The sequence below is a fragment of the Saccopteryx bilineata genome, chromosome 1, assembly GCF_036850765.1.
Source record: "Saccopteryx bilineata isolate mSacBil1 chromosome 1, mSacBil1_pri_phased_curated, whole genome shotgun sequence".
Lineage (NCBI taxonomy): Eukaryota > Metazoa > Chordata > Mammalia > Chiroptera > Emballonuridae > Saccopteryx > Saccopteryx bilineata.
Window position 1 is genome coordinate 142,200,642 of NC_089490.1, and position 27,624 is coordinate 142,228,265.

The window sequence follows — 27,624 nt, forward strand, 5'->3', positions numbered from 1 at the left end:
GCCCTCAGTAGGTCGCTGTGACAGTCTGAAACCCAGCCTTTTCTTGTCAAACCCTTTTCTCAGGTAGCTTCTGGGTGCAAAGGCAAAGGCTTTGTTGAAAATAATATGGGCAAATCTTACCGAAAATAGTTCGATTTGTTCTTTCTCACTGACTCTGATCCTGGTGAGATCCCAATTCATGTGTGTTTCTTTTTCTCTAAAAGATCCCATCAAGCTTCCAAGCAATTCTTTCATTTCTTCTTCATCACTGTCCGGAGAATCCAATTTTCTAGGAGGTTCCTTCTCTTTGGGTATCAAAAAATTCCTCCCTTTCCCAAAATGGGCTTCAGGGGATAGCTTTTCAACAGCTGGTTCTCTCTTCTTTAGAAACCTACTGACCTTGCTGCTGGGTGTGTTACTCTTGGCAACAGGAATTTCACAGGCCTGCTTTTGGGAGGTTTTGTCTGTATTCTGTGAAGAAAGTTCAACTGTACTCCTGGGGGAAATTTTGTCTGCTCTCCTGAGAGGAGTGTCCTCGGAGGGCTTCAGGTCAGATTCCATGTCAGACAAGTTCATCTGTACCTTCCTATTCATGATCTTGGATTCGATCTGGGCCAGCTTCCTGAGCGCAGTGCTGGTCCTGAGCTTTGAGGCAGTGGTCAGGGGTCGACCCGAGGACAACCAGAGCCCACTCCCCAGGCCAGCATCCTCTTTCTGGAATAAGTGTTTTTCACCCATAGTTTGGCTTCTTTTTAGAAATCTGCTATGACTGGGAGCTCCTTGGGTAAGATCCTTACTGATTTTCAAGTTTCTGATTTTTTCCATCTTTGAATCTTCTAAGGGAATATTATTGAAATCACCAAAGATATCATGCATGGGACGGCTGGTTTTTCTTGTTGAAGCCATTCTAGGGAAGAAAGAAACAACACTTATAATAAGAATACTTGGTATTCATATCACGCATTCAAATCTCTGTGTCCCCACCACCCCAGGAGAGATCAAATCCCCCCTTGCAGTCTAGCCAGGCAGAGCCTTCCCTTCAAGCCTGACAGCGACAAGGGAAATGATCAGACACGTGGTACCACTTAATGAATTATCATCCAATGCCAGGTCTTTTTTTTTATTTAGAATTTAAAAAAAATTTTTTATTAATTTTTATTAGAAAGAGAGAGGACAGAGAGATAGAGAGAAAAGAGATAGAGAGAACAGGGGGAGGAGCAGGAAGCACCAACTCCCAATGTGCTTTGACCAGGCAAGCCCAGGGTTTCAAACCGGTGACCTCAGCATTCCTGGCTGATGCTTTATCCACTGCGCCACCACAGGTCAGGCCCAATGCCAGGTCTTAAATGAGACATTACATATGTTAGAGATGAGATTAAGCAAAATACGGGGAGACAAAATACCTCAGCAAGGCCACTTCAATAACTTCTGCAGAAGGATGTGCTGCTGCTTTTGAAAGCCAGCCAGCAAGCGCACGGGCAGAGGGCAAATTCTGTTTTTATTCCTAACGCAGACACTAGGATGCTGGGTCTTGTTCCATTGGCTGCAGTGTTGACCGTACAATCTTACTTTTTCTCAATTGGCTAGTTTAAATGGCTGCATCAAGGTGGACGGGAGAGATGGGGATATCATTAACTAGGTAAGGGGCTTGGAATGGTTGGAAACAACCAGTTGACTGGACATAGGGGGCTGGGGGATTGGTAAACAAGTTAGCTATTTTTCATTCTATTCCCTGGTCAGAGGAATCCAGATGAAGGGGGTTGGGAATTAGTTGAAGAAAAGAACATGAGTTAAACATTTCCTTCACATATAAAACTTAAGAGCCAGAACTTCTCAGCCTCCAACAGTGTGCCTAGCACTCTGCTCAGAGCTACATTATCTCATTTAATCCTCATACAACCTTGAGTCAGTTATTTATGGTCAACCCCCTTTCACACAGGAGTGGGAGGAAATAAAAGCCCCCCAGGTTAGGTCACCAGCCAAGATCACGTGGCCTGTAAGCACCTGAACCAAATTCAAAGCTCAAGTCCAATTCCAAAGACCCCCCTCCCTGACTGAGCTTCACTGCCTCGCCAGTTACTCCCCTCTGCTGTGAGTGAGTCCTGCTCCCAGCTACACTCCAGTTGGGGCTTATCTTTTATGCAGTTGTCCTCAATTCTCTAACAAAGAGCTGTTAAAACACAATCTGTGTTTGAGCTTCCCAGAAAAATCTTATTTCACTTAAAGTGTGAGTGGCCCTGGCCGGTTGGCTCAGTGGTAGAGCGTCGGCCTGGCGTGCAGAAGTTCCGGGTTCGATTCCCAGCCAGGGCACACAGGAGAGGTGCCCATCTGCTTCTCCACCCCTCCCCCTCTCCTTCCTCTCTGTCTCTCTCTTCCCCTCCCACAGCCGAGGCTCCATTGGAGCGAGGATGGCCTGGGCACTGGGGATGGCTCCTTGGCCTCTGCCCCAGGTGCTGGAGTGGCTCTGGTCGCAACAGAGCGACGCCCCGGATGGGCAGAGCATCGCCCCCTGGTGGGCGTGCCAAGTGGATCCCGGTCAGGTGCATGCAGGAGTCTGTCTGACTGTCTCTCCCCGTTTCCAGCTTCAGAAAAATACAAAAAAAAAAAAAAAAAAAAAAGTGTGAGAACCGCTGCCTGGAAGAGGGGACAGCTATGAACAGACATAGGACCCCCCACCAATGTCAGCCATAGGCTGTATGCACAGGCTTGTGTACATTTTTCTGGGGGGAAGAGCCAGAACTTTCAGCATATCTGAGTTCCTGTGTGCTCCTGAAGAAGAGGAATGACCCACTGAAAGATTTATAATAGTTGCTTGCCCTGGCCAGATATCTCAGTTGGTTAGAGTCATCCCAATACCCCAAGGTTATGGGTTCAACCCCAATCAAGGCACATACAAGAATCAATCAACAGCCTGACCAGGTGGTGGCACAGTGGATAGAGTGTCAGCCTGGGACACTGAGGACCTGATAGGGTGCAGGCAGGGGCCATGACCCCCTCCTAGGTTAAGTAGACAAAGGGACATTACAAAAACTGGACATTCCAGATCACCTTCCCCCAGGCATCCGGATTGACTCATCCAGGTGTGGAAGGTCCCCTAGCTCAGTGGTCCCCAACCTTTTTTGGGCCACGGACCAGTTTAATGTCTGAAAATATTTTCATGGACCGGCCTTTAGGGTGGGATGGATAAATGTATCACGTGACTGAGACAAACGTCAAGAGTGAGTCTTAGATGTAACAGAGGGAATCTGGTCATTTTTAAAAAATAAAATATCATTCAGACTTGAAAAATAAAACAGAAATAATGTAAGTTATTTATTCTTTCTCTGCAGACCGGTACCAAATGGCCCACGGACCAGTACCGGTCCACGGCCCGGGGGTTGGGGACCACTGCCCTAGCTTACTTACAGTTAATCCCTCCCCACCCCCCACCCCTGGCCCCCCTAACAACTCCCAACGCCTAGCCTCGAATCCCCTATTTAACCCTACCTGTTAGAGAACCGGTTGCTGACCTCCACCTTAGGAGTCAGCCCAGCGGATGACCCCCTAATAAACTTTTCTTGCCTGAATTCAGGTGTCCTCCTTCAGCTGACCTTACATTTTTGTGCTGAAACCCAGGAGGGACGCCTGCTGGGACCTGCTGGGTCGCCCTTCTCTCCCGCTTCCCTTCCCCTGGGCTTGATCCACCTTCTGGCTGCCTCTCCTGAACCTGCCGAGAGGACGCCCTTCTTCGGGCTTTCCACCCTTGCCATTGCTGACCCTGCGAACATCACCGGCGATTCCTCCTGTCACAGTGAGTAACGAGTTCTAGCTCTCGGGTCTCTCCTCTCTCTCTCTCCCTCTCTCTCAGCTCCCGGCCTCTCAAAGTCCTAGCGCTAGGCCAGAAGACCCTCTTGGCCTTCAGGCCTGATCCTCACAGATCTAGGACGCCCAATTTGTGAGTGATCCTTGCTTTCACTCTCAGAAACTGGCCAAGGAACAGGAACACCTCTCCCCTTGGCCCTTCCTCCTTCCAGGATTTCTGGCACTCACTCATCATAGCCTCTAACTGCATATCATAGGAGCCTCACAACTGGAGTACTGCATAGCCCCAATATTGAATAGGTAACGGGTCTCAATGGCCTGAAAATGGTACTTTTGATTTTTTTTAAATTTTATTTATTTATTTTTTTATTTATTTTGTGACAGAGACAGAGTCAGAGAGAGGGACAGACAGGAAGGGTGAGAGATGAGAAGCATCAATTCTTCATTGTGGCACCTTGGTTGTTCAACGATTGCTTTCTCATATGTGCCTTGACCAGGGGGCCACAGCAAACTGAGTGAGCCAGCGACCTTGGGCTCAAGCTGGTGAGCTTTTTGCTCAAACCAGATGAGCCCCCGCTCAAGCTGGCAATCTCGCGGTTGCAAACCTGGGTCCTCTGCATCCCAGTCCGATGCTCTATCCACTGCGCAACCGCCCGGTCAGATGGCACTTTTGATTTTAAAACACTTCAAGACCTTGATAACTTCTGTCAACACAATGACAAGTGGTCGGAAATCCCCTACGTTAAGGCCGTCTTTGCTCTCTGCTCTTGTCTCTCTCTCTCTCTCTCTCTCTCTCTTTCTCTCTCTGTCAAACCTGTTCCATTTATCAAATCCTCTTAGCACATTCCAAACCTCCACCTCCTGCAGATTCCGACCCTCCTCCTTTCAATCCAGCTGATCACACTGTCCCTCCGACTGCTCCCTCTCTACCTCCCCCCTGTGCTGACAACTCCCCACCATCTGGGGATCATTCAAGCTCAGGATCAGATACTGACCCCCCAGACCTCCCTTCTCCTCCCCACACTTGCTCCCGTACAAAGCAACATACCCCCCAGGACCCTCCAGCCCCCCTCTTCCCTCTCCAAAAGGTAGCAGGCGCCAAGAGAATTGTTAGGGTCCATGTCCCATTCTCCCTCTCAGACCTGTCACAGATAGAGAAGAAACTAGGCTCATTCTCCACAGACCCAGACACCTACGTAAAGGAATTTAAATACCTAACCCAGCCTGACCAGGTGGTGGCGCAGTGGATAGAGCGTCGGACCCAGGTTTGAGACCCCGAGGTCCCCAGCTTGAGCGCGGGCTCATCTGGCTTGAGCAAAAGCCCACCAGCTTGAACCCAGGGTCACTGGCCCCAGCAAGGGGTTACTTGGTCTGCTGAAGGCCTGCAGTCAAGGCACATATGAGAAGGCAATCAATGAACAACTAAGGTGTTGCAACACTCAACGAAAAACTAATGATTGATGCTTCTCATCTCTCTCCGTTCCTGTCTTGTCTGTCCCTCTCTCTGACTTACTGTCTCTGTAAATAAATAAATAAATAAATAAATAAATAAAACAAATACCTAACCCAGTGTTATGACCTGGCATGAGCTCTATCATCTTCTCCTCCACTTCACTACCCGAGGAGGAGCGAGTCTGGTTGGCTGAGAGGCACACGCTGACGCTGACGACCTCCACAGGATGGACAGGCAACACCCTGTGGGAGCAGCGGCGGTTCCCCGGGAAGACCCTAATGGGGACTATCAAATTGACAAACCTGGCAGAGACCTCCATAATCATATGGTCGCCTGCTTAATAGTAGGGCTCCAAAAGACCTCACAGGGCAGTTAATTACAAAAAACTCCAAGAAATTTCACAATGAGCAGATGAAAATCCAGCCCAGTTCCTGTCCCGTCTAATGGAGGCACTCCAAAAATATACTAAAATTGACTCAAATTCAGTCAAAAGGGCCATAATTCTTAACATTCATTTCATCTCCCAATCAGCCCCCGACATATAGAAAAAGCTTAAATAGGCAGAGGATGGCCCTCAAACCCTTCAACGAGATCTCCTGAGCATGGCTTTTAAGGTCTATAATAAACAAAGGAAAAGGAAAAGATAGACAGAACCCAGAGAATGGGGGAGGGGGGGGAATACCAGTTCTTGGCATACGCCCTTAAAGGCTCCAACCCACATAAGGGGCCTCATAAGACTCCACCAGGGCCCTGCTTCAAATGTGGAAAAGAAGATCATTGGGCAAAAGTCTGTCTGGTTCCTTGGCCCCCACCAGGGCCATGCCCTCACTGTGGAAAAAGGGGTCACTGGAAGACAGACTGCCCCCTCGCTCCTCTAAGGGAAGGTTCAATCTCTTCCAGCCATACCCCACCCACCTCTGACCTAACCTTGCTCAGCCTGCTGGGACTTGCCACTGAAGACTGAAGGTGCCCAGGGCCATTGGCCCCATCTCACCTCACCATCAAAGAGCCTAGGCCCTAGGGTAACCATCCAAGTAGCAGGTAAGCTGATCTCATTTCTTTTTTTTTTTTTTTTTTTACAGGGACAGAGAGAGAGTCAGAGAGAGGGATAGATAGGGACAGACAGACAGGAATGCAGAAAGATGAGAAGCATCAATCATCAGTTTTTCGTTGTGACACCTTAGTTGTTCATTGATTGCTTTCTCATATGTGCCTTGACCGTGGGGCTACAGCAGTCCGAGTAACCCCTTGCTTGAGCCAGCGACCTTGGGTCCAAGCTGGTGAGCTTTTTTTTTGCTCAAGCCAGATGAGCCCACACTCAAGCTGGCGACATCGGGGTCTCGAACCTGGGTCCTCCACATCCCAGTCTGATGCTCGATCCACTGCGCCACTGCCTGGTCAGGCCTGATTTCATTTCTTACAGATACAGGGGCCACTTACTCTGCCTTGCCTGAACATTCGTGTCCTGCTCATCTCTTAGAGATCTGTTGTGGGTGTTGATGGTCTTATTTCCTCCCTGCTTGCCACGGATCCACTGCTTTGTTTCATACACGGTGTCTCTTTGCACACCCTTTTCTCCTCCTACCTCAATGCCCTATGCCTATTTTAGGCCAGGACCTACTCTCCAAATTCAGAGCCTCTCTCTCCTTTCATTTCCCGTCCTTGGAGCGGGCCCTGTTGCTGCTTCTCAGCCAGATTCGCCCACTTCTGTTACACATTTACCTCTACCACCCAGCATAGTGAATCCCAACGTTCTCCTCACCACCCTCACGGCTGCAAAACTCCAAGGAAAGGCCTCCAGGTTTCATCTCTCCAGATTAAAGAAGACAAAAAACCTGAATCATTTGCCCAGATACGCCTGCTGACCCTAAGGGCCCACCAAGGTCAGACTGACTAAAATCCCAGAAAAAGAACAGCCTGAGCCATGATTAACTATGATTACCATCTGCCAATAGATACAATGGAGATCCAGCATGCTCTATTCTTTATCTCCTTACCCTTAAAGGCATACTTTGCCCCCATACCCTCCCTCTTGGAATCCTCAAAGCCACCTACCAGAAAGTCCCTACTTCGCCACCACAGCCCAAGGCCAGCCGTTACTTCCCATGACTCGCTGCCCCTAAACAGCAGGAAGCAGGTACAGAAAAATGATCATCGCCCCTCAACCATAAAACAGAAGGCTGGAATGACAGGGTTGCAGGCAGGGACCATGACCCCCTCCTCCCTTAAGTAGATGAAGGGACATTAAAAAACTGGACATTCCAGTGCTAATGTAAATGATACTATGTTTTGGGGAAGATATATTTGATGGGACACTTGATCTATGTAAACACAAATTAAAATAATAATAAAAAAAGACAAAAAAAGTGGACATTCCAGATCACCTCCCCCCAGACATCAGGACTGACTAACCTGGGTGTGGAAGGTTCCCTAGTTTACTTACAGTTAATCCTCCCCCCCTAGAACTGACTGCCAGCCCCACCCTCAAATCCCCTATTTAATCCAACCTGTTAGAGAACTAACTGGTTTCTGACCTCTGCCTTCGGAGTTAGCTTGGCAGATGACCCCCTAATAAACTTTTCTTGCCTGAACTTGATTGTCCTCCTTTGGCTGACCTTGCAGGACCCAGGTTTAAAATCCTGAGGCCACTGGCTTGAGTGCAGACTAACCAGCTTGAGCGTGGGGTCACTGGCTTGAGGGTGGAACCATAGACATGACCCCATGGTCACTGGCTTGAACACAAAGGTCTCTGGCTTCAAGCCCAAAGTTGCTGGCTTGAGCAAGGGGTCACTGGTTTGACTGGAGCCCCCCAGTCAAGGCACATATGAGAAAGCAATCAATGAACAACTAAAGTGCTACCAACTATAAGTTGATGCTTCTCATCTCTCTCCCTTCCTGTCTGTCTGACCCTGTCTGTCCCTTTCTCTGGCTATCTCTCTAAAAAAAAAATGCGAAAGTGGAACAACTGAAGGAAATGTTTAACTCATGTTCTTTTCTTCAACTAATTCCCAACCCCCTTCATTTGGATTCTTCCGACTGGGGAATAGAATGAGAAATAGCTAACTTGTTTACCAATCATCCAGCCCACTTTGTTTGGTCATCTGGTTGTTTCCAACCATTCCTCAACCCCCTTACCTAGTAAATAACATCTCCATCCCTCCCTTCCACCTTGGTGCGGCCATTTAAACTAGCCAATCAGGAAAAAACAAGATTGTATGGCCAACATTCCAGCAAATGGAGCAAGATTCAGCATCCTAGGGCCTGCGTTAGGGATAAAAACAGAATTTGCCCTCTGCCCGTGCGCTTGCTGGCTGGCTTTCAAGAGCAGCAGCACGTCTTTCTGTGAAAGTCATTAAAGTTGCCTTGCCAAGGTATTTTGTCTCCATGAGTCTTGTTTAATTTCATCTCTAACAATTTGGAGGCTCGTCTGGGACTGCCATTCACCTCAGGTGGGGTCCCAGGACTTTTTTTTTTTTTTTTTTTTGCATTTTTCTGAAGCTGGAAACAGGGAGAGACAGTCAGACAGACTCCCGCATGCGCCCGACCGGGATCCACCCGGCACGCCCACCAGGGAGCGATGCTCTGCCCACCAGGGGGCGATGCTCTGCCCATCCTGGGCGTCGCCATGTTGCGACCAGAGCCACTCTAGCGCCTGGGGCAGAGGCCACAGAGCCATCCCCAGCGCCCGGGCCATCTTTGCTCCAATGGAGCCTTGGCTGCGGGAGGGGAAGAGAGAGACAGAGAGGAAGGCACGGCGGAGGGGTGGAGAAGCAAATGGGCGCTTCTCCTATGTGCCCTGGCCGGGAATCGAACCCGGGTCCTCCACACGCTAGGCCGACGCTCTACCGCTGAGCCAACCAGCCAGGGCAAGGGTCCCAGGACTTTTGTCGAGAGACCCATCCGCTGCTCCATTGCGGTGGCCCTCGGCTAGGAGCAGGGCTCAGCCCAGGCAGCGAACAAACCCCAACTCTGGGCAATGCAGGGAGGGGCCCTAATAAAAGTTACCACGGCAACCAGGGAACTCCAAGCAGGGACCAAGGTAAGAAAAGCCGCAGTGCGGTGTAGTACTCCTTAGTCAGGAACAGGAAGCAAGAAACCTCCAGTAAGAGGGGTTGAGCCTCCCTCAGGAGCCACACACAGTTAGGATGGGAAATCGTACCTCTAAAATAGCAACAAGAGACAAAAATGGTACCAGACACACACACACACAAAAATACCTCACATTGTTTCACCGGGCCAAATGCCCACTTATTGGGATGATAATTCCTGAATGACTGGGAAAAAGAAGCAATGAGGCCCTGGCTGGTTGGCTCAGTGGTAGAGCGTTGGCCTGGTGTGCAGGAGTCCCGGGTTTGATTCCTGGCCAGGGCACACAGAAGAAGCGCCCATCTGCTTCTCCACCCCTCCCCCTCTCCTTCCTCTCTGTCTCTCTCTTCCCCTCCCACAGCCGGGGCTCCATGGGAGCAAAGGTTGCCCGGGCACTGAGGATGGCTCTGTGGCCTCTGCTTCAGGCGCTAGAATGGCTCTGGTTGCCACAGAGTGATGCCCCATATGGGCAGAGCATTGCCCCCTGGTGGGCGTGCCGGGTGGATCCTGGTCGGGCGCATGCAGGAATCTGTCTGACTGCCTCCCCGTTTCCAACTTCAGAAAAATAATAAATAAATAAATAAATAAATAAGCAATGAATGAAATCTATCTACCTAGGAGAGCCTAGCTGACTCTTTTGATGCCTAAATCAAGTTCTTGCATGCAAAACTGGAAATGCCAGCTCTAACATTACACTAAATAAAATAGTTTTATTCCTGTATTCAAATACTCTGGGTATTGTTGCTTTAAAATGAGAAAATGTGGCCTGACCTGTGGTGGCGCAGTGGATAAAGCGTCGACCTGGAAATGCTGAGGTCGCCGGTTCGAAACCCTGGGCTTGCCTGGTCAAGGCACATATGGGAGTTGATGCTTCCAGCTCCTCCCCCCTGTCTCTCTCCTCTCTCTCTCTCTCTCTCCCCCTCTCTAAAAAAAAATGAATAAATAAAATTTAAAAAAAATTAAAAAATTTAAAAAAATATTAAAAAATAAATAAATAAATAAATAAAATGAGAAAATGTAAGGAGCGCTCATTTAAACTTAAATAGAATGGAATTTGGGATCCTAAACTTGTTTCTTGGTCTGGACTCTGTAAGGTCTTGCTGCACTAACTACTGTTCTCTGTGTTCTTTGTCTTCAGAGTTAAGGGCCAAGTAGCAACTCTATTAGGATTCATCAGACTTGTTTATGTGTCATGCTCATGTCTCTGTACTGTAACTGTCTTGTCTGTATGTAAAACTACTCAGGTCTGTGAACCAGGAGAAATCAATTTCAGTTTGAGGGCCCTCGTCTGTCTCATCTGTCTGTCTGTCTGAAATTCTTACTATTCTATGTGGAAAATAAGTAAGTTAATAATTCAAAGTAGGAGAGAGATATCACCCCCTTTTTCCAGACAGTAAAACTCAGAAAAAAAAGAAAACAGGTTATTTAAATATCTTAAAGCCTCTTTCTGGAGATCTAAAAACTTGTGGTTCTGAGAACAACAGGGGAGTTAACATCTGTGAGAACGGGAGGGTCCTGCCAGGACCTCAGTGTAGAGGAAAAGAGGGCACTTTTAAAGTCCAAGCTGAGGCTCAGTAGGCCCCCAAGGACAGATAAGAAGTTTTGCCTCCTCTGCAACGATTAATAACACTATAAAATATAAGTTATTCTGAATGTTTTTTAACCAGGTGGTCTAGAAAGCATTTAATACTACTACTAGTTTAATTTAATTAATGCCTTTTAAAGTTCTTAACAGAAAATGTTTCTTTTGCCTGGGTTTACAAAAAGTTCCTGTAATCTGTTATATCTTTTGAAAATATAAGTTTGTTTGCTAATGAAATATGTTCTGTCAATGTAAAACAACTTATAAACCTGTAAAAAAAATTTATATAGTTTTTTTTTAATATTTTATTTATTGATTTTAGAGAGGATAGAGAAAGGCAAGGGGAGAACCGGAAAGCATCAACTCATAGTAGTTGCTTCTCATATATGTCTTGACCGGGCCAGCCCAGGGAAAAAAAATATTTTTTAATGAGTTTATTTGAGCTATTTTTGGAAATACTCGAAGTGAACTTAAAGGTTAAGGTTTGAGGACCTAGGTTAAGGCAGGACAGGGGGATAAATAATGAATGTCTGGTTTTAATTTTGGCCTTTTCCAAAAGGAATTACTTAACTAAGTCTGAACAAAGAAAACCTTTGCTGGATAAATGAGAGCCTGAACTTGTTCAGCTCTGAAGATAAGGGGCTCTTCCTCCATCTAGCCCGAATCGAGTATTCCTAGGTGACTAAGAATCTCTATGGAGGTGTCGAGAGGGCATCCCTCATGACGTGTAGGCTGCCCCACAGGGACTTCCAAATTCACCTGTAATTGAATAATTGACTCATCAGGGGATGTGCACATGAAGGCTGGTTACCTAGTGTTCCGAGTCCTCACGGCTGAATTAGGCAGCCGGGGAGAGAAACCGAGACATGTAAGAGGGTTGAGATGACTTGGGAGGTAAAATTCCTTTGGAGCTCAACCCACAAGCAGCACACTTGAACCCACTACACAATATCCCTAGAAATTTGGTCAGACTCTGCAGATATACAAAGAAAACTAAAATTAACATGGGAAATCATACCTTTAAGGTCAACAAGCCCCAAGGACATCAGCCCCCCATTAATAATTCTGCAGGTGAACTTGCAAGTGTCCACTGAAATGGAAAATTTCAGCTTGAAGTGCCCAAAGTGGGGAACTTGTGATCCCTCTTAAGTGATTTTTTTCCACACTCAATTAGAAAATGCCAGCTCTAGGCCCTGGCCGGATGGCTCAGCGGTAGAACATCGGCCTGGCGTGCAGGAGTCCTGGGTTCGATTCCCAGCCAGGGCACACAGGAGAAGCGCCCATCTGCTTCTCCACCCCTCCCCCTCTCCTTCCTCTCTGTCTCTCTCTTCCCCTCCCACAGCAAGGCTCCATTGGAGCAAAAGATGGCCCGGGCACTGAGGATGGCTCTGTGGCCTCTGCCTCAGGTGCTAGAATGGCTCTGGATGCAACAGAGCGACGCCCCAGAGGGGCAGAGCATCGCCCCCTGGTGGGCATGCCGGGTGGATCCCGGTCAGGTGCATGCGGGAGTCTGTCTGACTGCCTCCCCGTTTTCAGCATTGGAAAAAATGGAAAAAAAAAAAGCCTGACCAGGCAGTGGCACAGTGAATAGGGCGTTGGACTGGGATGCCGAGGACCCAGGTTCGACACCGCAAGGTCTCCAGCTTGAGCACGGGCTCATCTGGCTTGAGCAAAATAAAAAATGCTCACCAGCTTAGACCCAAGGTCGCTGGCTCAAGCAAGGGGTTACTCTGTGTGCTGAAGGCCCCTGGTCAAGGCACATATGAGAAAGCAATCAATGAACAACTAGTGTCGCAATGAAAAACTGATGATTGATGCTTCTCATCTCTCTTTGTTCCTGTCTGTCTGTCCCTATCTATCCCTCTCTCTCTCTCTGTCCCTGTAAAGAAAAAATAAAAAATACTTAAAAAAGAAAAGAAAATGCCAGCTCTAAAGCTAATATTAAATCAACATAAAGCAGACATTGATTGGAAATAGAAGCTTCTGGAAGAACAGATAAATTCTTTGAGAAAAAACTTCATCTATTCGTTACTTCAAAGTAAAGCTTATGTGCGAATAGTAGGAATATGTAATCAACCAATGATAAATCAAAATCTGCCCCTGCAATGAGGGAATATTGAAGAGCAATATATATTTTGTTAATCAGGTTTGCCCCAGTTAATCTAATAGGGTAAAATGTATTTAGAAGTCAAATACTGCACCAATTGGGAAAATAATCATTTCAAAAGAATTTCCATGAAAGGAAAATAATCTTGAGACTGAAGGTTTGTTGCAGGACATTCCAATGCAACTTTAGGCCTTTTTCAGTATAAATATTGGCAAGATTTGCCAATATCCTTTAAGATATGATGCATTAGGCCTGACCAGGCTGTGGCACAGTGGATACAGTGTCTGACTGGGATGCTGAGGACCCAGGTTCAAGACCCTGAGGTCGCCAGCTTGAGCGCAGGCTCATCTGGTTTGCACAAAAGCTCACCAGCTTGAGCCCAAGGTCGCTGGCTTGAGCAAGGGGTCACTCGGTCTGCTGAAGGCCCACGGTCAAGGCACATATGAGAAAGCAATCAATGAACAACTAAGGTGTCGCAATGCTCAACGAAAAACTAATAATTGATGCTTTTCATCTCTCCCTTCCTGTCTGTCTATCCCTCTCTTTGACTCTCTGTCTCTGTAAAAAAAAAAAAAAAAAGATATGATGCATTAGTAGCTGGAATTAAGACCACTATATTATATTACTTAAGAGGAGGATTTATAATTCTATGTACAAGTCCTTATAATTCTAGCTTCTCAGTAAAATAGATTTATACAGAATCTCAAAGCTATAAATAAAATACTTATTCTCAGACATCCTGTGGTTCCAAATCCACATAATCTCTTACCAGCTATTCCTGTGGATTGCTAATATTTCTCAATGATAATAAAGTCATGTAGTGCCTGTTTGAGCATGTCTGAAAAATAAAAGGACAAGAACATCTCTTTGCTTTCACCTGGGAAGGTTATAAGTTTAGTTGGACAGTAATGTCCCAGAGGTATATGAAGAGTCCCACCTGTTAGGACTTGAATAGTGCAGAATTTTCCATAGATTTCACTCCAACCCAATATGTAGGTAATATACTTTATCCTCTGGGACAAATTCTGAATCTCTTTACCTACAATGAAATACTTGGGTTATCTCACATTTAAAAATAGGATTAAGGCCCTGGCTGGTTGGCTCAGCGGTAGAGCATTGGCCTGGCGTGCGGGGGACCCGGGTTCAATTCCCGGCCAGGGCACATAGAAGCGCCCATTTGCTTCTCCACCCCTGACCCCCCCTCCTTCCTCTCTGTCTCTCTCTTCCCCTCCCGCAGCCGAGGCTCCATTGGAGCAAAGATGGCCCGGGTGCTGGGGATGGCTCCTTGGCCTCTGCCCCAAGCGCTAGAGTGGCTCTGGTCACGGCAGAGCAACGCCCTGAGGGGCAGAGCATCGCCCCCTGGTGGGCAGAGCTTCACCCCTGGTGGGCGTGCCGGGTGGATCCCGGTCGGGTGCATGCGGGAGTCTGTCTGACTGTTTCTCCCCATTTCCAGCTTCAGAAAAATAAATAAATAAATAAATAAATAAATAAATAAATAAATAAAATAGGATTAAGTAAAAAGTAAAGTATATATGCTGAAATTTTTTTTACACGGGGAGGAACAAGACAGTCAACAGTTAATGGTTCACATAACGATAACAATGTTGGGGTCTCTTGGATCCTGCTCTGGTGGGATGTATGGCCTAGTGGGGGAAAAATTGACCCTCACTTTTCAAAGACATGTTATCAGGTATATTGTCTTAGATGCAGAGGACAACAAACAGGTTTGGAGCATTGACCTTGTTGAGAGGGAATACCTCCCTAGAAAATGACTGCCTGCCATAAATACCTATGGCTAGAAGGGTTTGATTTAGACCACCCTGAGTGTTTACTTTGGGACTCTGAGTTTGCAGGGCCATTGTGCAGGGCTCGTCTGAGCTTACCAGTTTTAGTTCATGGCCCTGTCTTATTTTTTCCACAGTTCATAAAAGTATCAATCTAAAATTGCTAATTACTAACAGTCCTCACTGAAAGTTAAGGGTTTTAGAAAGAGAATTCTGATTTATTGTAAAGAAATTGTACAATTTTAATGATAGAAGGTATAAGATAAAAAGCAAGTCGACAGGGACAAGGAGGAGGGAAGGGAGAGAACAAACGTTTTAAATGTAGAAAGTCGGGTCATTTTAAGAGAGTCCCAGAATGGGGTAAAGAGAAAAACCTGTTTCCCCTCCTGACATTCGATGAAGAATAGGGGGTCTGGGGTTCTTCTACTCCCATGGGTCTCACCCATATTGTGAACTTAGAGGTAGGACCAGTTTATTAGGAAGAGATCTATTGTAAGATTAGGACTAGGACTTCAGCCTGACCAGCCTGACCAGGCGGTGGCGCAGTGAATAGAGTGTCGGACTAGGATGTCAAAGGACCCAGGTTCGAGACCCCGAGGTCACCAGCTTGAGTGCGGGCTCATCTGGTTTGAGCAAAAGCTCACCAGCTTGGACCCAAGGTCACTGGCTCCAGCAAGGGGTTGCTCAGTCTGCTGAAGGCCCACGGTCAAGGCATATGTGAGAAAGCAATCAATGAACAACTAAGGTGTTGCAATGCACAATGAAAAACTAATAATTGATGCTTCTCATCTCTCGCCGTTCCTGTCTGTCTGTTCCTGTCTATCCCTCTCTCTGACTCTCTTTCTGTTTCTGTAAAAAATAAAGATGATGGCCCACCAGCTTTAAAAAAAAACAAATTAAAACAAAACAAAACAAAAAAGACTAGGACTGGAAACTGAGAAAGGGGAGGGGGGTGGGGCTCCAGGCCTCCCTCTATATAGTAACCATGGTAGAAGTGAAGGATTTAAAACAAACCCTAGCAGCCTGACCAGGTGGTGGCGCAGTGGATGGAGCGTCGGACTGGGATGCGGAAGGACCCAGGTTCGAGACCCTGAGGTCACCAGCTTGAGCGCGGGCTCATCTGGCTTGAGCAAAGAGCTCACTGCTGAAGGCCCGCGGTCAAGGCACATGTGAGAAAGCAATCAATGAACAACTAAGAAGTCGCAATGCGCAGCGAGAAACTGATGGTTGATGCTTCTCATCTCTCTCCGTTCGTGTCTGTCTGTCCCTGTCTATCTCTGCCTCTGTAAAAAAAATAAATAAATAAATAAAACAAACCCTAGCAATAGAAACAGGATACCAAGATGTAACTGCCTGGGTAGAATGGATCAAATATTCTGTCAGCACCCTAAACAAAAGCAACTGTTACGTTTGTGCTATAGGAAGACTGGAGGCTCTGTTAGTCCCATTTCCACTTGGGTGGTCCTCAGACCCTGATGGGATGAACTGCACGGTAGCCCTGCTCCAAAGTGCCACTGCCTGGCAAAACAAGTCATGTTGGTAGTTATCACTGCTATTTCCCAAGGACAAAGGCTCTGTAGGTCAGCTCCCACGGGATATCAGAATGCCTATTCATAGAACTACCATATGACCCAGCAATCCCTCTACTGGGTATATACCCCCAAAACTCAAAAACATTGGTACGTAAAGACACATGCAGCCTCATGTTCCTCACAGCATTGTTCACAGTGGCCAACACATGGAAACAACCAAAAAGCCCTTCAAGAGAAGATTGGATAAAGAAGATGTGGTACATATACACTATGGAATACTACTCAGTCATAAGAAATGATGACATAGGATCATTTACAACAATGTGGATGGACCTTGATAACATTATAAGGAGTGAAATAAATAAATCAGAAAAAAACTAAGAACTGTATGATTCCATACATAGATGGAATACAAAATTAAGACTCATGGACATAGATAAGAGTGCAGTGGTTATCAGAGGGAGGGGAAGGGGGGAAAGTAGGAGAGGAAGGGGAGGGGCATAAAGAAAAACCAAATGAAGGGTGAGGGAGGACGATTTGACTTTGGGTGATGGGTATACAACATAATCAAATGTCAAAATGATCTGGAGATGTTTTCTCTAAATCTATGTGCTCTAGTTGACCAATATCACCACATTAAAATGTCTAAATAAAACTAGGCCCTGGCCGGTTGGCTCAGTGGTAGAACGTCGGCCTGGCGTGCAGGAGTGTCAGGTTCGGTTCCCGGCCAGGGCACACAGGAGAGGCGCCCATCTGCTTCTCCACCCCTCCCCCTCTCCTTCCTCTCTGTCTCTCTCTTCCCTCCTGCAGCCAAGACTCCATTGGAGCAAAGTTGGCCCGGGCGCTGAGGATGGCTCCATGGCCTCTGCCTCAGGCGCTAGAATGGCTCTGGTGGCAGCAGAGAGACGCCCCAGATGGGCAGAGCATCGCCCCCTGGTGGGCATGCCGGGTGGATCCCAGTCAGGTGCATGCGGAAGTCTGTCTGACTGCCTCCCCCGTTTCCAACTTCAGGAAACATAAATAAATAAATAAATAAATAAAATTGTCTATATAAAACTATAAAAATTTTAAAAAAGAAAAAAGAAAAGAAAGCCTATTCCTATGGTCAATTTCTCTTTGTGCCTCTCAAGGTGGGGGGCAATTTGACCTTTGCAGGAAATCTAATTCAGTACAGTAAAAGATGACTGCTCACAGGGCTGACAAACCAATCTGCCCTTATCATCCTCAGCACTGATGTCTGGTATGTCTGGTAATATTGTGGGACAAAAATCTATGAGACTCTACCCGTCAACTAGGGCGGCATTTGCTCCCTAATACAATTGGCCATTCCTTTTATCCTGGCATTCACTTCCCCTGCCTGCCCTCCTTACTTGTCCTAATGAGCTTAAGGCATGGACTCAAATTGCAGCTGGATTTGAATCATCCTTATTCTGGTAGGTAACTATAAACAAGAATGTTGATTAGATAAACTATATATATTATAACCAACAAAGATTTGTCAATTACATTAGAGATGAGATTAAGGGAAGAGCACAGCAACTTGGCCCTACCAGCCGAATGGCCTGGGGAAATAGACTAGCTTTAGATATGACGCTAGCAGAGAAGAGCGGGGTGTGTGTTATAATGAAACCCGATGTTGTACTTACATCCTGATTGCAGTCCCAGACAGCCAAAGCCTTCCATGGACTGACCATCCCAGCAGATGAGTTAGCCAAAAACTCAAGTATAGCCCAACGAGGCAGTGGTGCAGTGGATAAAGCGGGGTAGTCAACCTTTTTATACCTACCGCCCATTTTTGTATCTCTGTTGGTAGTAAAATTTTCTAACCGCCCACTGGTTCCACAGTAATGGTGATTTATAAAGTAGGGAAGTAACTTTACTTTATAAAATTTATAAAGCTGAGCTACAGCAAGTTAAAGCATATAATAATAATTACTTACCAAGTACTTTATGTCGGATTTTTGCTGTTTGGCAGAATAAATCTTTATAAAACACCTTACTATAGTTAAATCTATCTTTTTATTTATACTTTGGTTGCTCCGCTACCGCCCACCATGAAAGCTGGAACGCCCACTAGTGGGCAGTAAGGACCAGGTTGACTACCACTGAGATAGAACGTTGGACTGGGACTCAGAGGACCCAGATTTGAAACCCTGAGGTCGCCGACTTGAGCGTGGGCTCATCTGGTTTGAGCAAAGCTCACCAGCTTGAACCTAAAGTCACTGGCTTGAGCAAGGGGTCACTCAGTCTGCTGTAGCTGCCCCCCTCCCGCCCCGGTCAAGGCACATATGAAAAATAAAATCAATGAACAACTAAGGTGCCACAACAAAGAATTGAAGCTTCTCATCTCTTCCTTCCTGTCAGTCTTTCCCTATCTGTCTCTCCCTCTGTCACAAAAAGAAAAAAAGAAAACTCAGGTATAAATGACCCCTTCACTGATTTAATGGAACAATAGTTCAGAAAATGGAAAGGATTAATGACCTCTGTATTTACCTCCCTGGTAATTGTTGGAGTTTTGATTCTTACAGGATGTTGCATCGTCCCATGTGTTTGAGGCCTAAGTCAGAGACTGACTGAGATGGCCATAACCAAGCAGAGCCCTCCCCCTTACACTAACCAGATGCTAGTAATGAACACCGATGATCAGAGCCAACGTCTGCTCACTGGATTTGAAGAAAAAAATGAAAATGTATAAAGAATAGGGGGTACAGCCTGACCTGTGGTGGCGCAATGGGATAAAGCGTCGATTGGAACACTGAGGTCGCCGGTTCGAAACCCTGGGCTTGCCTGGTCAAGGCATATATGGGAAGTTGATGCTTCCTATTCCTCCTCCTTCTCTCTCTCTCTCTCTCTCTCTCTCTCTTTCTCTCTCTCTCTCTCTCTCTTCTCTGAAAATTGAATAAATAAAGTCTTAAAAAAATCTTTAAAAAGAATAGGAGGTATTGAAGGAAATGTTTAACTTGGGTTCTTCAACTAATTCCCAACGCCCTTCATCTGGATTCCTCTGACCGAGGAATAGAATGAGAAATAGCTAACTTTTTTACCAATCCCCCAGCCCCCTATGTCCAGTCAACGGGTTGTTTCCAACCATTCCAACCCCCTTACCTAGTTAATGATATCCCCATCTCTCCTGCCCACCTTGGCACAGCCATTTAAACTAGCCAATCAAAAAAATAAGATTGTACGGTCAACACTGCAGCCAATGGAACAAGACCCAGCATCCTAGCGCCTCCGTTAGGGATAAAGACAGAATTTGCCCTCTGCCCACATGCTTGCTGGCTGAGTTTCAAGAGCAGCAGCATGCCCTTCTGCGGAAGATACTAAAGTTGTCTTGCCGAGGTATTTTGTCTCCACGAGTCTTGCTTAATTTCATTTCTAACACAACAGATCGCCATTTCTCTCTCTCTCCCTCTCTCTCTAATCAATAATTTTTTAAAAAAAGATTTACAAGGATTTCAAAAGATTTTCAAGACTTAAAAAGATGGATAAATACGGCATGGGTGGGTGTGCATTTGCTGCAGCCCTTTAGCAAGAAAGTCAACAAGAGCAGTGAAAACACGAACTACATTAACCTCATGACCCAGAAATTCCATGTCTGGGAATCTACCTACAATTACATTTTCAAATGTGAACAGAGAGGTATTCAGGGACTGTCACAGAAGCATTGTTTGTACTCATCAGAAACCCAAACGCATCCATAGAGACCAGTAAAGCCCAGGAGATGGCATTCAGATAATAGAATACCATACAGCCATTAAAAGGAGTGGTGGGAAGGAATGAGGAAGATCTATGTGCATAATAATGTCTCCAGTATAATACTTGAGGAAGAAAAGATGCAGAACTGTGCATCATCTCTATACTGTGCTGAAATGTCAACAACTATCTTTATTTTTTAAGCTTTTTTTTTTTCATTTGAAAGAGGAGAGAAAGAGAGTGGGTAGGGAAGAACAGGAAGCATCAATTCCCATATGTGCCTTAATCAGGCAAGCCCAGGGTTTCAAACCGGCAACCTCAGTGTTCCAGGTCAATGCTTTATCCACTGCACCACCACAGGTCAGGCGCTTTATCAACATTTTTGTACCTGAGGCTCAGGAGATGACTCAGTCCACGCCATTCTATGGGTCAGAGGGGAGGCCCTGCCACCAGGCCAGGTTTCTGGTATGTAGTTATGAAATTTTCCCTAGGTATAAAAACAAATCAATGTAGGCCCTGGCCCGATGGCTCAGCAGTAGAGCATTGGCCCATGTGGAAGTCCCAGGTTCGATTCCCGGCCAGGGCACACAGGAGAAGCACCCATCTGCTTCTCCACTCTTCCCCCTCTCCTTCCTCTCTGTCTCCTTCTTCCTCTCCCGCAGCCAAGGCTCCATTGGAGCAAGGTTGGCCTGGATGCTGAGGACGGCTCCATGGCATTCGCTGCAGGCACTAGAATGCCTCTGGCTGTAGAGGAGCAATGCCCTAGATGGGCAGAGCATCACCCCCTGGTGGGCATGCCAGGTGGATCCCGGTCGGGCACACCAGGGAGTCTGTCTGACTGCCTCCCTGCTTCTAGCTTCAGAAAAATACAAATAAATGTAAAAATGATTAAAATGACAACTTTTACATTATATACATGTTACCATAACTAAAAAAAGACACTTAAAATACAATTTAAATAAATTAAGTTAATAGGCAAAGGTCATAAACAGGCATTTCATCAAATGAGGATACACAAATTGTCAATAAGCCCATAAAAAGATGTTCAATATCATTAGGCATTAGGGAAATGTAAATCAAAACCACCATGAGATCCACTTCACAACCACTAGGATGGTTATAACCAAAAAATATAAATAATAGCACGCACTGGGGAAGATGTGAAGAAACTGAAACCCTCACACACTGTTGGGAGGGAGGGCTTGTAAAATGCACTCACCAATTTAGAATACAGTCTGGTAGTTCCTCAAAAGGTTAACCATAGTTACCAAATGATCCAGCAATTCTATTCCACGTGGTCCAAGATAAATAAAATAAATGCAAATATTCATAACAGTTATTATTAATAGATAAGAAGTGAAAACAATCAAATGTCCATTAACTAGAACATGGATGAGAAATGAGGTCTATTCATACAATGAAATACTATGCAGCAGTAAGAAAAAACAAATATCAATGCACGTAATAGACACATCTCAAACACATTACAGTAAGTGTAAATAGCTACTCGTAAAATACCACACAATTTATAATTCCAATTATAAGGACTGTCCAGAAAAGGCAAATCTATAAATTCAGAAAGCACCGTAGTGGTTGCCTGGGGCAGGGAGTGGGAGGGATCCATCTCCTTGGATGATGCAAAGTTCTACAGTTGGATTGTGGTGATGGCTACACCACTTGGTAAATTTACTAAAAATAATGTAATTGTACACTTAAAAGGCATTAACTGTATGGTATGTAAATGAATCCTCAATAAAACTGTTAAAATAAAAAATCAAATTTTGAAAACACTTAAGCCCCTCAGACCACCGAAGTCTTTCCCCAGTCCTGGAGCGACCCACAATCGGACTTCACTCCCGAGTGGATCCAGACAGGAAACTAGAGCATCAGGAGCGGGCGAGAAGCTCCCCTCCCGCCACGCTCCCAGAGCGCGCCTGTTTTCCCCGCAACTTTTCTCCTAAGCCCGCCGCCTCCCAGTCAACCCTGCCAACCTTCTCTCACTTGGTCCATTCACACAGGCGGACGCCGCTCACGGTTTTGGTGCTCAGACCGCCCAGGACGGTTGCCCCCAGCAACCGCTCCAGAATGGAAAAGACTACCTCTCCCGGCGTCCCCCGCGCCCCAGGGAACCAATAGTGTCTCAGGTCACAATCGCAGGGCGTCTTGGGTGTGACACAATCGCGCACTGGAGACCAGTGATGCCTCAGATCACAAGCGCGAGGTGTGACGGGAGTTGTAGTCCCGGGACGGCCTCGGCCCACCGCAGATGCTGCTGGGAGCAAAGGGCTTTTAAAGAGTCGTGGTGCGCTTTCCATGGCCGCAGCGAGGGTCCTGGTGTGCGGCGTCTGCGTGTGGCGGATGACGCTAGCCACCGTCTACTTCCAGGAGCAGTTTCTAGACGGAGGTGAAGAGGCGACGCCCATGTTGGCGGGGCCGTAAGCTCCTCCATTCCCTGCTGCCCAACGGATGGCACACGTCGCGTTTGTCCCCGGCGCATCGCCGAGGAGTGGGCTGTGGTTAAGTTTTCAGCCCTAACCGATGTTGTTTCCCCCCTACAGAGCGTTGGAGAAACAGATGGGTGCAGTCCACTAATGACTCCCAATTTGGACATTTTAGACTCTCTTCGGGGAAATTTTATGGCCATAAGGAGAAAGACAAAGGTTAGTTTAGGATTCCTAGAAAATCAAATGTTAAAGCCCCATAGCAGTCTTTCAAGGTAGGTGTGGCTCACCCCTAACACCTCTTACTCCCCTTCACAGGAGAGATAATTAAAGCTCCAGTTGGGTCTGGCGGTATTTTTTCTCTTTTTTTACTTGCCCAGAACACCCTGCTTTGTATGCACTAGGGAAAGCCAAAGGGCCTTTTCGCTGTAGAGGAAAAAACCCCAAAAACTTCTCATTTTTATTTTAAGAAGGAAGGAAATGAGGTAAGTATTAAATGCTGTCAAGTGTACAGATCTTAAGGGGTACAACAGGATAAACGTTTACATTTGTACAAAAAGGTCAAGCTAGGGAACATTTTTAGCCCCTGGGGCCTTCCTTATATCCCCACCCTACAAGTCCGGGTTCCAGCGATAACCTCCACCCTGTTTTCTTCTCATTCCTGATAATCAAAGGTGGGCAAAATACAACTCATCTACTGTCTGGGTTTTTTTTTCTTTTTTTTTGTACTGAGAATAGTTTTTACCCTTTTTAGTTGTTGGGGGGAAATCAAAAGGGAAATAGTAATTAGTGGCACATAAAAATGATATAAAAATTCAGTGAAATTTCAGTGTCCATAAATAAAGTTTTAATGGAACACAACCATGCTCATTTCTTTGCATACAATCTGTAACTGGTTTCATACTGCAAGCCAGAATTGAGTAGTTGGAACATAGAGCAAATGGCCAACAAAGTCTAAAATATTTATTCTCTGGCCATACAGAAAAAGTTTGCCTACCCCTGATTTAGAGGAAAAACTTACCTCTTCACCACCTTCCATTCATTCAACCTTTGTCTTTGCCCTGCTCCAATGTTGCCCTGTCTGGCAGCCTCTGGTTTTTAACTGCATATGCATTGTTTTCTAAGTTATACATTGATCTGAAGAGTTGATCAGAATTCAGACTATATGACAAAAATAGATTGAAAACAAACAGGTGATTCTATGAAACTTGTCCAAGGACAGGGGTTCCCATTTAGAGTCACTTGGGTTTTTTCCCCCACAGTGGTTTACCTTCCTCCAATCTGGAATCCTAAGATTCTGTGCATTTCATCACTCCAGCACATGTCTACTGAGTGCAGACATGGACAAGACACTGAGCGTAGCAATTAATTTGGCTCCTCCTGTTGTGGTCTCCTGAGACCATGACATGGAAGCCATTATTGGAAAAAGAAATAGAATTTAGTCAGAAATAGAAGGTAGTGAGAGACCATGGGGGAGGCTGAGGAGGGTGGTGATAAGACATAGAGGGAGATGGTGAATCATATGGCCTTCAGAATTGCCTAATGGAAGGGGCCAAAGGAGGTGGGAAGTGGGGGAGCTACAAATCCCCTGAGAAAAGGAAAAGTGACCCTGGCCAGTTGGCTCAGTGGTAGAACATCAGCCCAGCATGTGATTATCCCAGGTTCCATTCCCTGTCAGGGCACACAGGAGAAGCAACTCCACCCCTTTCCTTTTCTCTTTCCTTCCCGCAGCCATGGCCCGGTTGGAGCAAGTTGGCCCTGGGCACTAAGGATGGCTCCATGCCTCCCCTCAGGCACTAAAATAGCTCGGTAGCCAAGCAATGGAACAGTTGCCCCAGATGGGCAGAGCCCCCATAGGGGGCTTGCTGGGTGGATCCTGGTCAGGGTGCATGAGGGAGTCAGTATCTCTGCCTCCCTGCTTCTCACTTTAAAAAAAAAAAAAAGAAAGGGAAAGGTAAGGAAAGAATGAAGAACAGAACAAGAGGTGTGGTAGTAGAGAGTACAGCCATGAGTTCAGGACCAATTGATACAAATGCCAAGTTCATTTATGATGACTCTCAGCATAGTCAGCTAGGGGGCCAGTGTATGGAGCAAGGAAGGGTAGGTTATAATAAGACTGGCTCTGTTTTTAGTATAAAGATTTGGCACAGGACCTCGTGGCTTCTGAAAAGAGGGTTTTGGATTCAAGGTGAACACCTAAATTTATAAAGCAAATAGATGATTCACGTGACAAAGGATGGTATCTTTATAAAAAGAGCCATCACATAGAGGATGCCCACAAGTCAGCTCACCCAGTGCAGTGAAGCACTTTTTTACAGATTGGCACTCTGTCCTCCATCTGTTATGTTTTAAGATGAGAATTAAGGAAAAAGTAGAATGCTTTGTTTTTTTAATTTAGTTGCTATACAACCTTCCTTGTATATTCCCACCCCTTGAGAGATGAATAGAAGTAAAATTAACTTATTATTTGTAATTAGAATGCATAAGTGTCTTTCAGAGCTGAAGTGTTTTTGTAACAAGACATAGCAGTGGTATATTAAGTACAAAAACGTCTGAGTTCTGTGGCATCAGAGACCTGTTGTTAGTGGTATGCCCATTATTTATTATTGTACAACTGGGCAATAGGCACTGAATGGATGTAATTGGTTAGGTTTATTGGGAATAGGGGAAAGACAATCATTTAATTCCCCGTATCAGGCCTGACCTTTGGTGGCGCAGTGGATAAAGCGTCGACCTGGAAATGCTGAGGTTGCCGGTTCGAAACCCTGGGCTTGCCCGGTCAAGGCACATATGGGAGTTGATGCTTCCAGCTCCTCCCCCCCTTCTCTCTCTCTGTCTCTCCCTCTCCTCTCTAAAATGAATAAATAAATAAAAAAAATAAAATAAAAAAAAAATTTTAATTCCCCGTATCACTGAGTACCATGTCATTCCTAATCTTTCATGGGTGTGTTTTGTTTGAAGGTCTGCAAACCACTCAAAATGGCCGATTCTATGCCATCTCTGCACGGTTCAAACCATTTAGCAATAAAGGGAAGACGCTGGTCATTCAGTACACAGTGAAACATGAGCAGAAGATGGACTGTGGAGGGGGCTACATTAAGGTCTTCCCTGCGGATATAGATCAGAAGAACTTGAGTGGAAAATCCCATTACTATATTATGTTTGGTGAGTTCAGGTGGTATAATGCAACCATTCCTGGTGACTTTGAAACCCCTTCCATGTCTGACCAGTGACAGCACAGTGGATAGATAGAGAATTGACCTGAGATTCCCAAGTTTGAAACCCCAAGGTTGCCAGCTTGAGCAAGGAGTCACTGGCTTGGCTGGAGCCCTCTGGTCAAGGTACATATGAGAAGTAATCAATGAACAACTAAATTGCCACAGCTATGAGTTGATGCTTCTCATCTCTCCGTTCCTGTCTGTCTCTCTCCCTACTTAAAAAAAAAAAAAATAGAAAACCCTTTTACTGTATAGCAGTGGTCCCCAACCTTTTTTGGGCCAGGACCGGTTTAATGTCAGAAAATATTTTCACGGACCGGCCTTTAGGGTGGGATGGATAAATGTATCACGTGTGACCGAGACAAGAGTCAAGAGTCTTAGACGGATGTAACAGAGGGAATCTGGTCATATTTTAAAAATAAAACATCGTTCAGACTTAAATATAAATAAAACGGAAATAATGTGAGTCATTTATTCTTTCTCTGCGGACCGGTACCAAATGGCCCACGGACCGGTACTGTCCGCAGCCCGGGGGTTGGGGACCACTGCTGTATAGGATCCTTATACTAAGACTGCTAAAATACTAGCATTACTTTATCTGAACAGAAGTTTTTGGTACTGTTAAATTTCATATTATAAAAAGGCAACTGTATCATTCTATTATGCTTTTGAGAAAGTTACTTATTTAGTGTTAATGTAGACCCAAGTATTATGACTATATCAGGAGTCAGAAAACCTTGCTCCTGGACCAAATCAACCCATGAGCTGAGAATGGGTTTTAACATTTTTGAATAATTGAAAAAACCCTAAGAAGGATAATATTTTTTACATGAAAATGATAGGAAATTCAAATTTCAGTTCCACAAATGGAGTCTTACTGGAATACAGCCTCACTCAGTTCATTTGCATATTGTCTAGAGCTGCTTTCAAGCAGCAATGGCAGATTTGAGTCATTGTTAACAGACAAGATGGTCCCTATAGCCAAAAACATTTATTGTCTTGCCCCTTACAGAAAGACTTGCTAACCCTGGAGTACATTATATGACTCCTGGCACAATGGGAACTTGATTAAAATTTGTGCTGGAATGGGAAGCGACCACGTTGGGCCACAGGAACTGGACATAACTGAAATGTGTGGATCAGAAGCTTTAGGAATTGTTTGACCTGTGGTGGCAAAGGGAATAAAGCATCGACCTGGAATGCTGAAGTTGCTGTTTCAAAACCCTGGGCTTGCCTGGTCAAGGCACCTATGGGAGTTGATGCTTCCTGCTCCTCCCCACCTCTCTGTCTCTCTTTCTCTCTCTCTCCCCTCTCTAAAAAATAAATAAAATCTTAAAAATAAAGCTTGAGGAATCTGGGAAGATGGCAAAGTAGGAATAGACAATAATTGTACTGGCAAAATCTGCCAGATTTAAATATTTTAGTACTCTAATCTGTGGAAGGGTTACAACTTCCAGGAGAAGACTGGGAAGGTTAATTTTAGTCCGTTTCAGCACAGTAGCACCTACCTTACCTATCTTCCATCTCTAGCCACGGACAGCTGTACAGTGTTCCCGGAGCTACTTACAGCTTGCAGGAGCCAGGATAAGCATGAAGGACTCTGTCCTCCAAATATCAGGGTTCTGAGCTCTAATCACTGATTGCTGCTTCTGATTGCAAAGGTACAGACAAAGAGATGGGCAGCCGTTTCTGTTGTATCTTCCCTCATTGTTGTAACCCTCTCTCCCTCCAGCCAAAGTGACTTCCAGGGGAATTAAAAAGCCAGCACCCTTCTCCTCTGCCCCCTCATTTTTTCACCTTTTCCCCTTAGGAAGCCAGACATTAGAGACTAGGAAAGTTTTTTTTTTTTAACTGCATATGCAGGGAAAAATTAGGAAGTGACCATACATGCCCAGAGACTCAGAAAAGACCTGAGAAGACCTTAGGTTTACACCTCAGGCTGACCCTT

General features: G+C 45.7%; 2 protein-coding genes across 6 annotated transcripts in view; one reads left to right on the forward strand and one right to left on the reverse strand.

Moving 5' to 3' along the window:
• The window catches only part of C1H19orf44 (chromosome 1 C19orf44 homolog), a 38,795-nt gene extending 16,720 nt beyond the window's left edge, over nt 1-22,075 (reverse strand). For all 3 annotated transcript variants that reach the window (XM_066271048.1, XM_066271040.1, XM_066271031.1), the window contains exons 1-2: nt 22,009-22,075; nt 121-886 (exon numbers count right to left, since the gene is read on the reverse strand). In XM_066271048.1, coding sequence (XP_066127145.1) covers nt 121-885 — 765 coding nt within the window. In that variant the 5' untranslated portion in view covers nt 886; nt 22,009-22,075. The remainder of the gene's footprint in view (nt 1-120; nt 887-22,008) is intronic.
• A 196-nt stretch (nt 22,076-22,271) lies between these two features.
• Nucleotides 22,272-27,624, forward strand: part of CALR3 (calreticulin 3) — a 30,371-nt gene continuing 25,018 nt past the window's right edge. For 2 of the 3 annotated variants that reach the window (XM_066253299.1, XM_066253300.1), the window contains exons 1-3: nt 22,272-22,421; nt 22,576-22,677; nt 25,420-25,623. In XM_066253299.1, coding sequence (XP_066109396.1) covers nt 22,331-22,421; nt 22,576-22,677; nt 25,420-25,623 — 397 coding nt within the window. In that variant the 5' untranslated portion in view covers nt 22,272-22,330. The remainder of the gene's footprint in view (nt 22,422-22,575; nt 22,678-25,419; nt 25,624-27,624) is intronic. The other variant, XM_066253301.1, reaches the window with a different exon arrangement.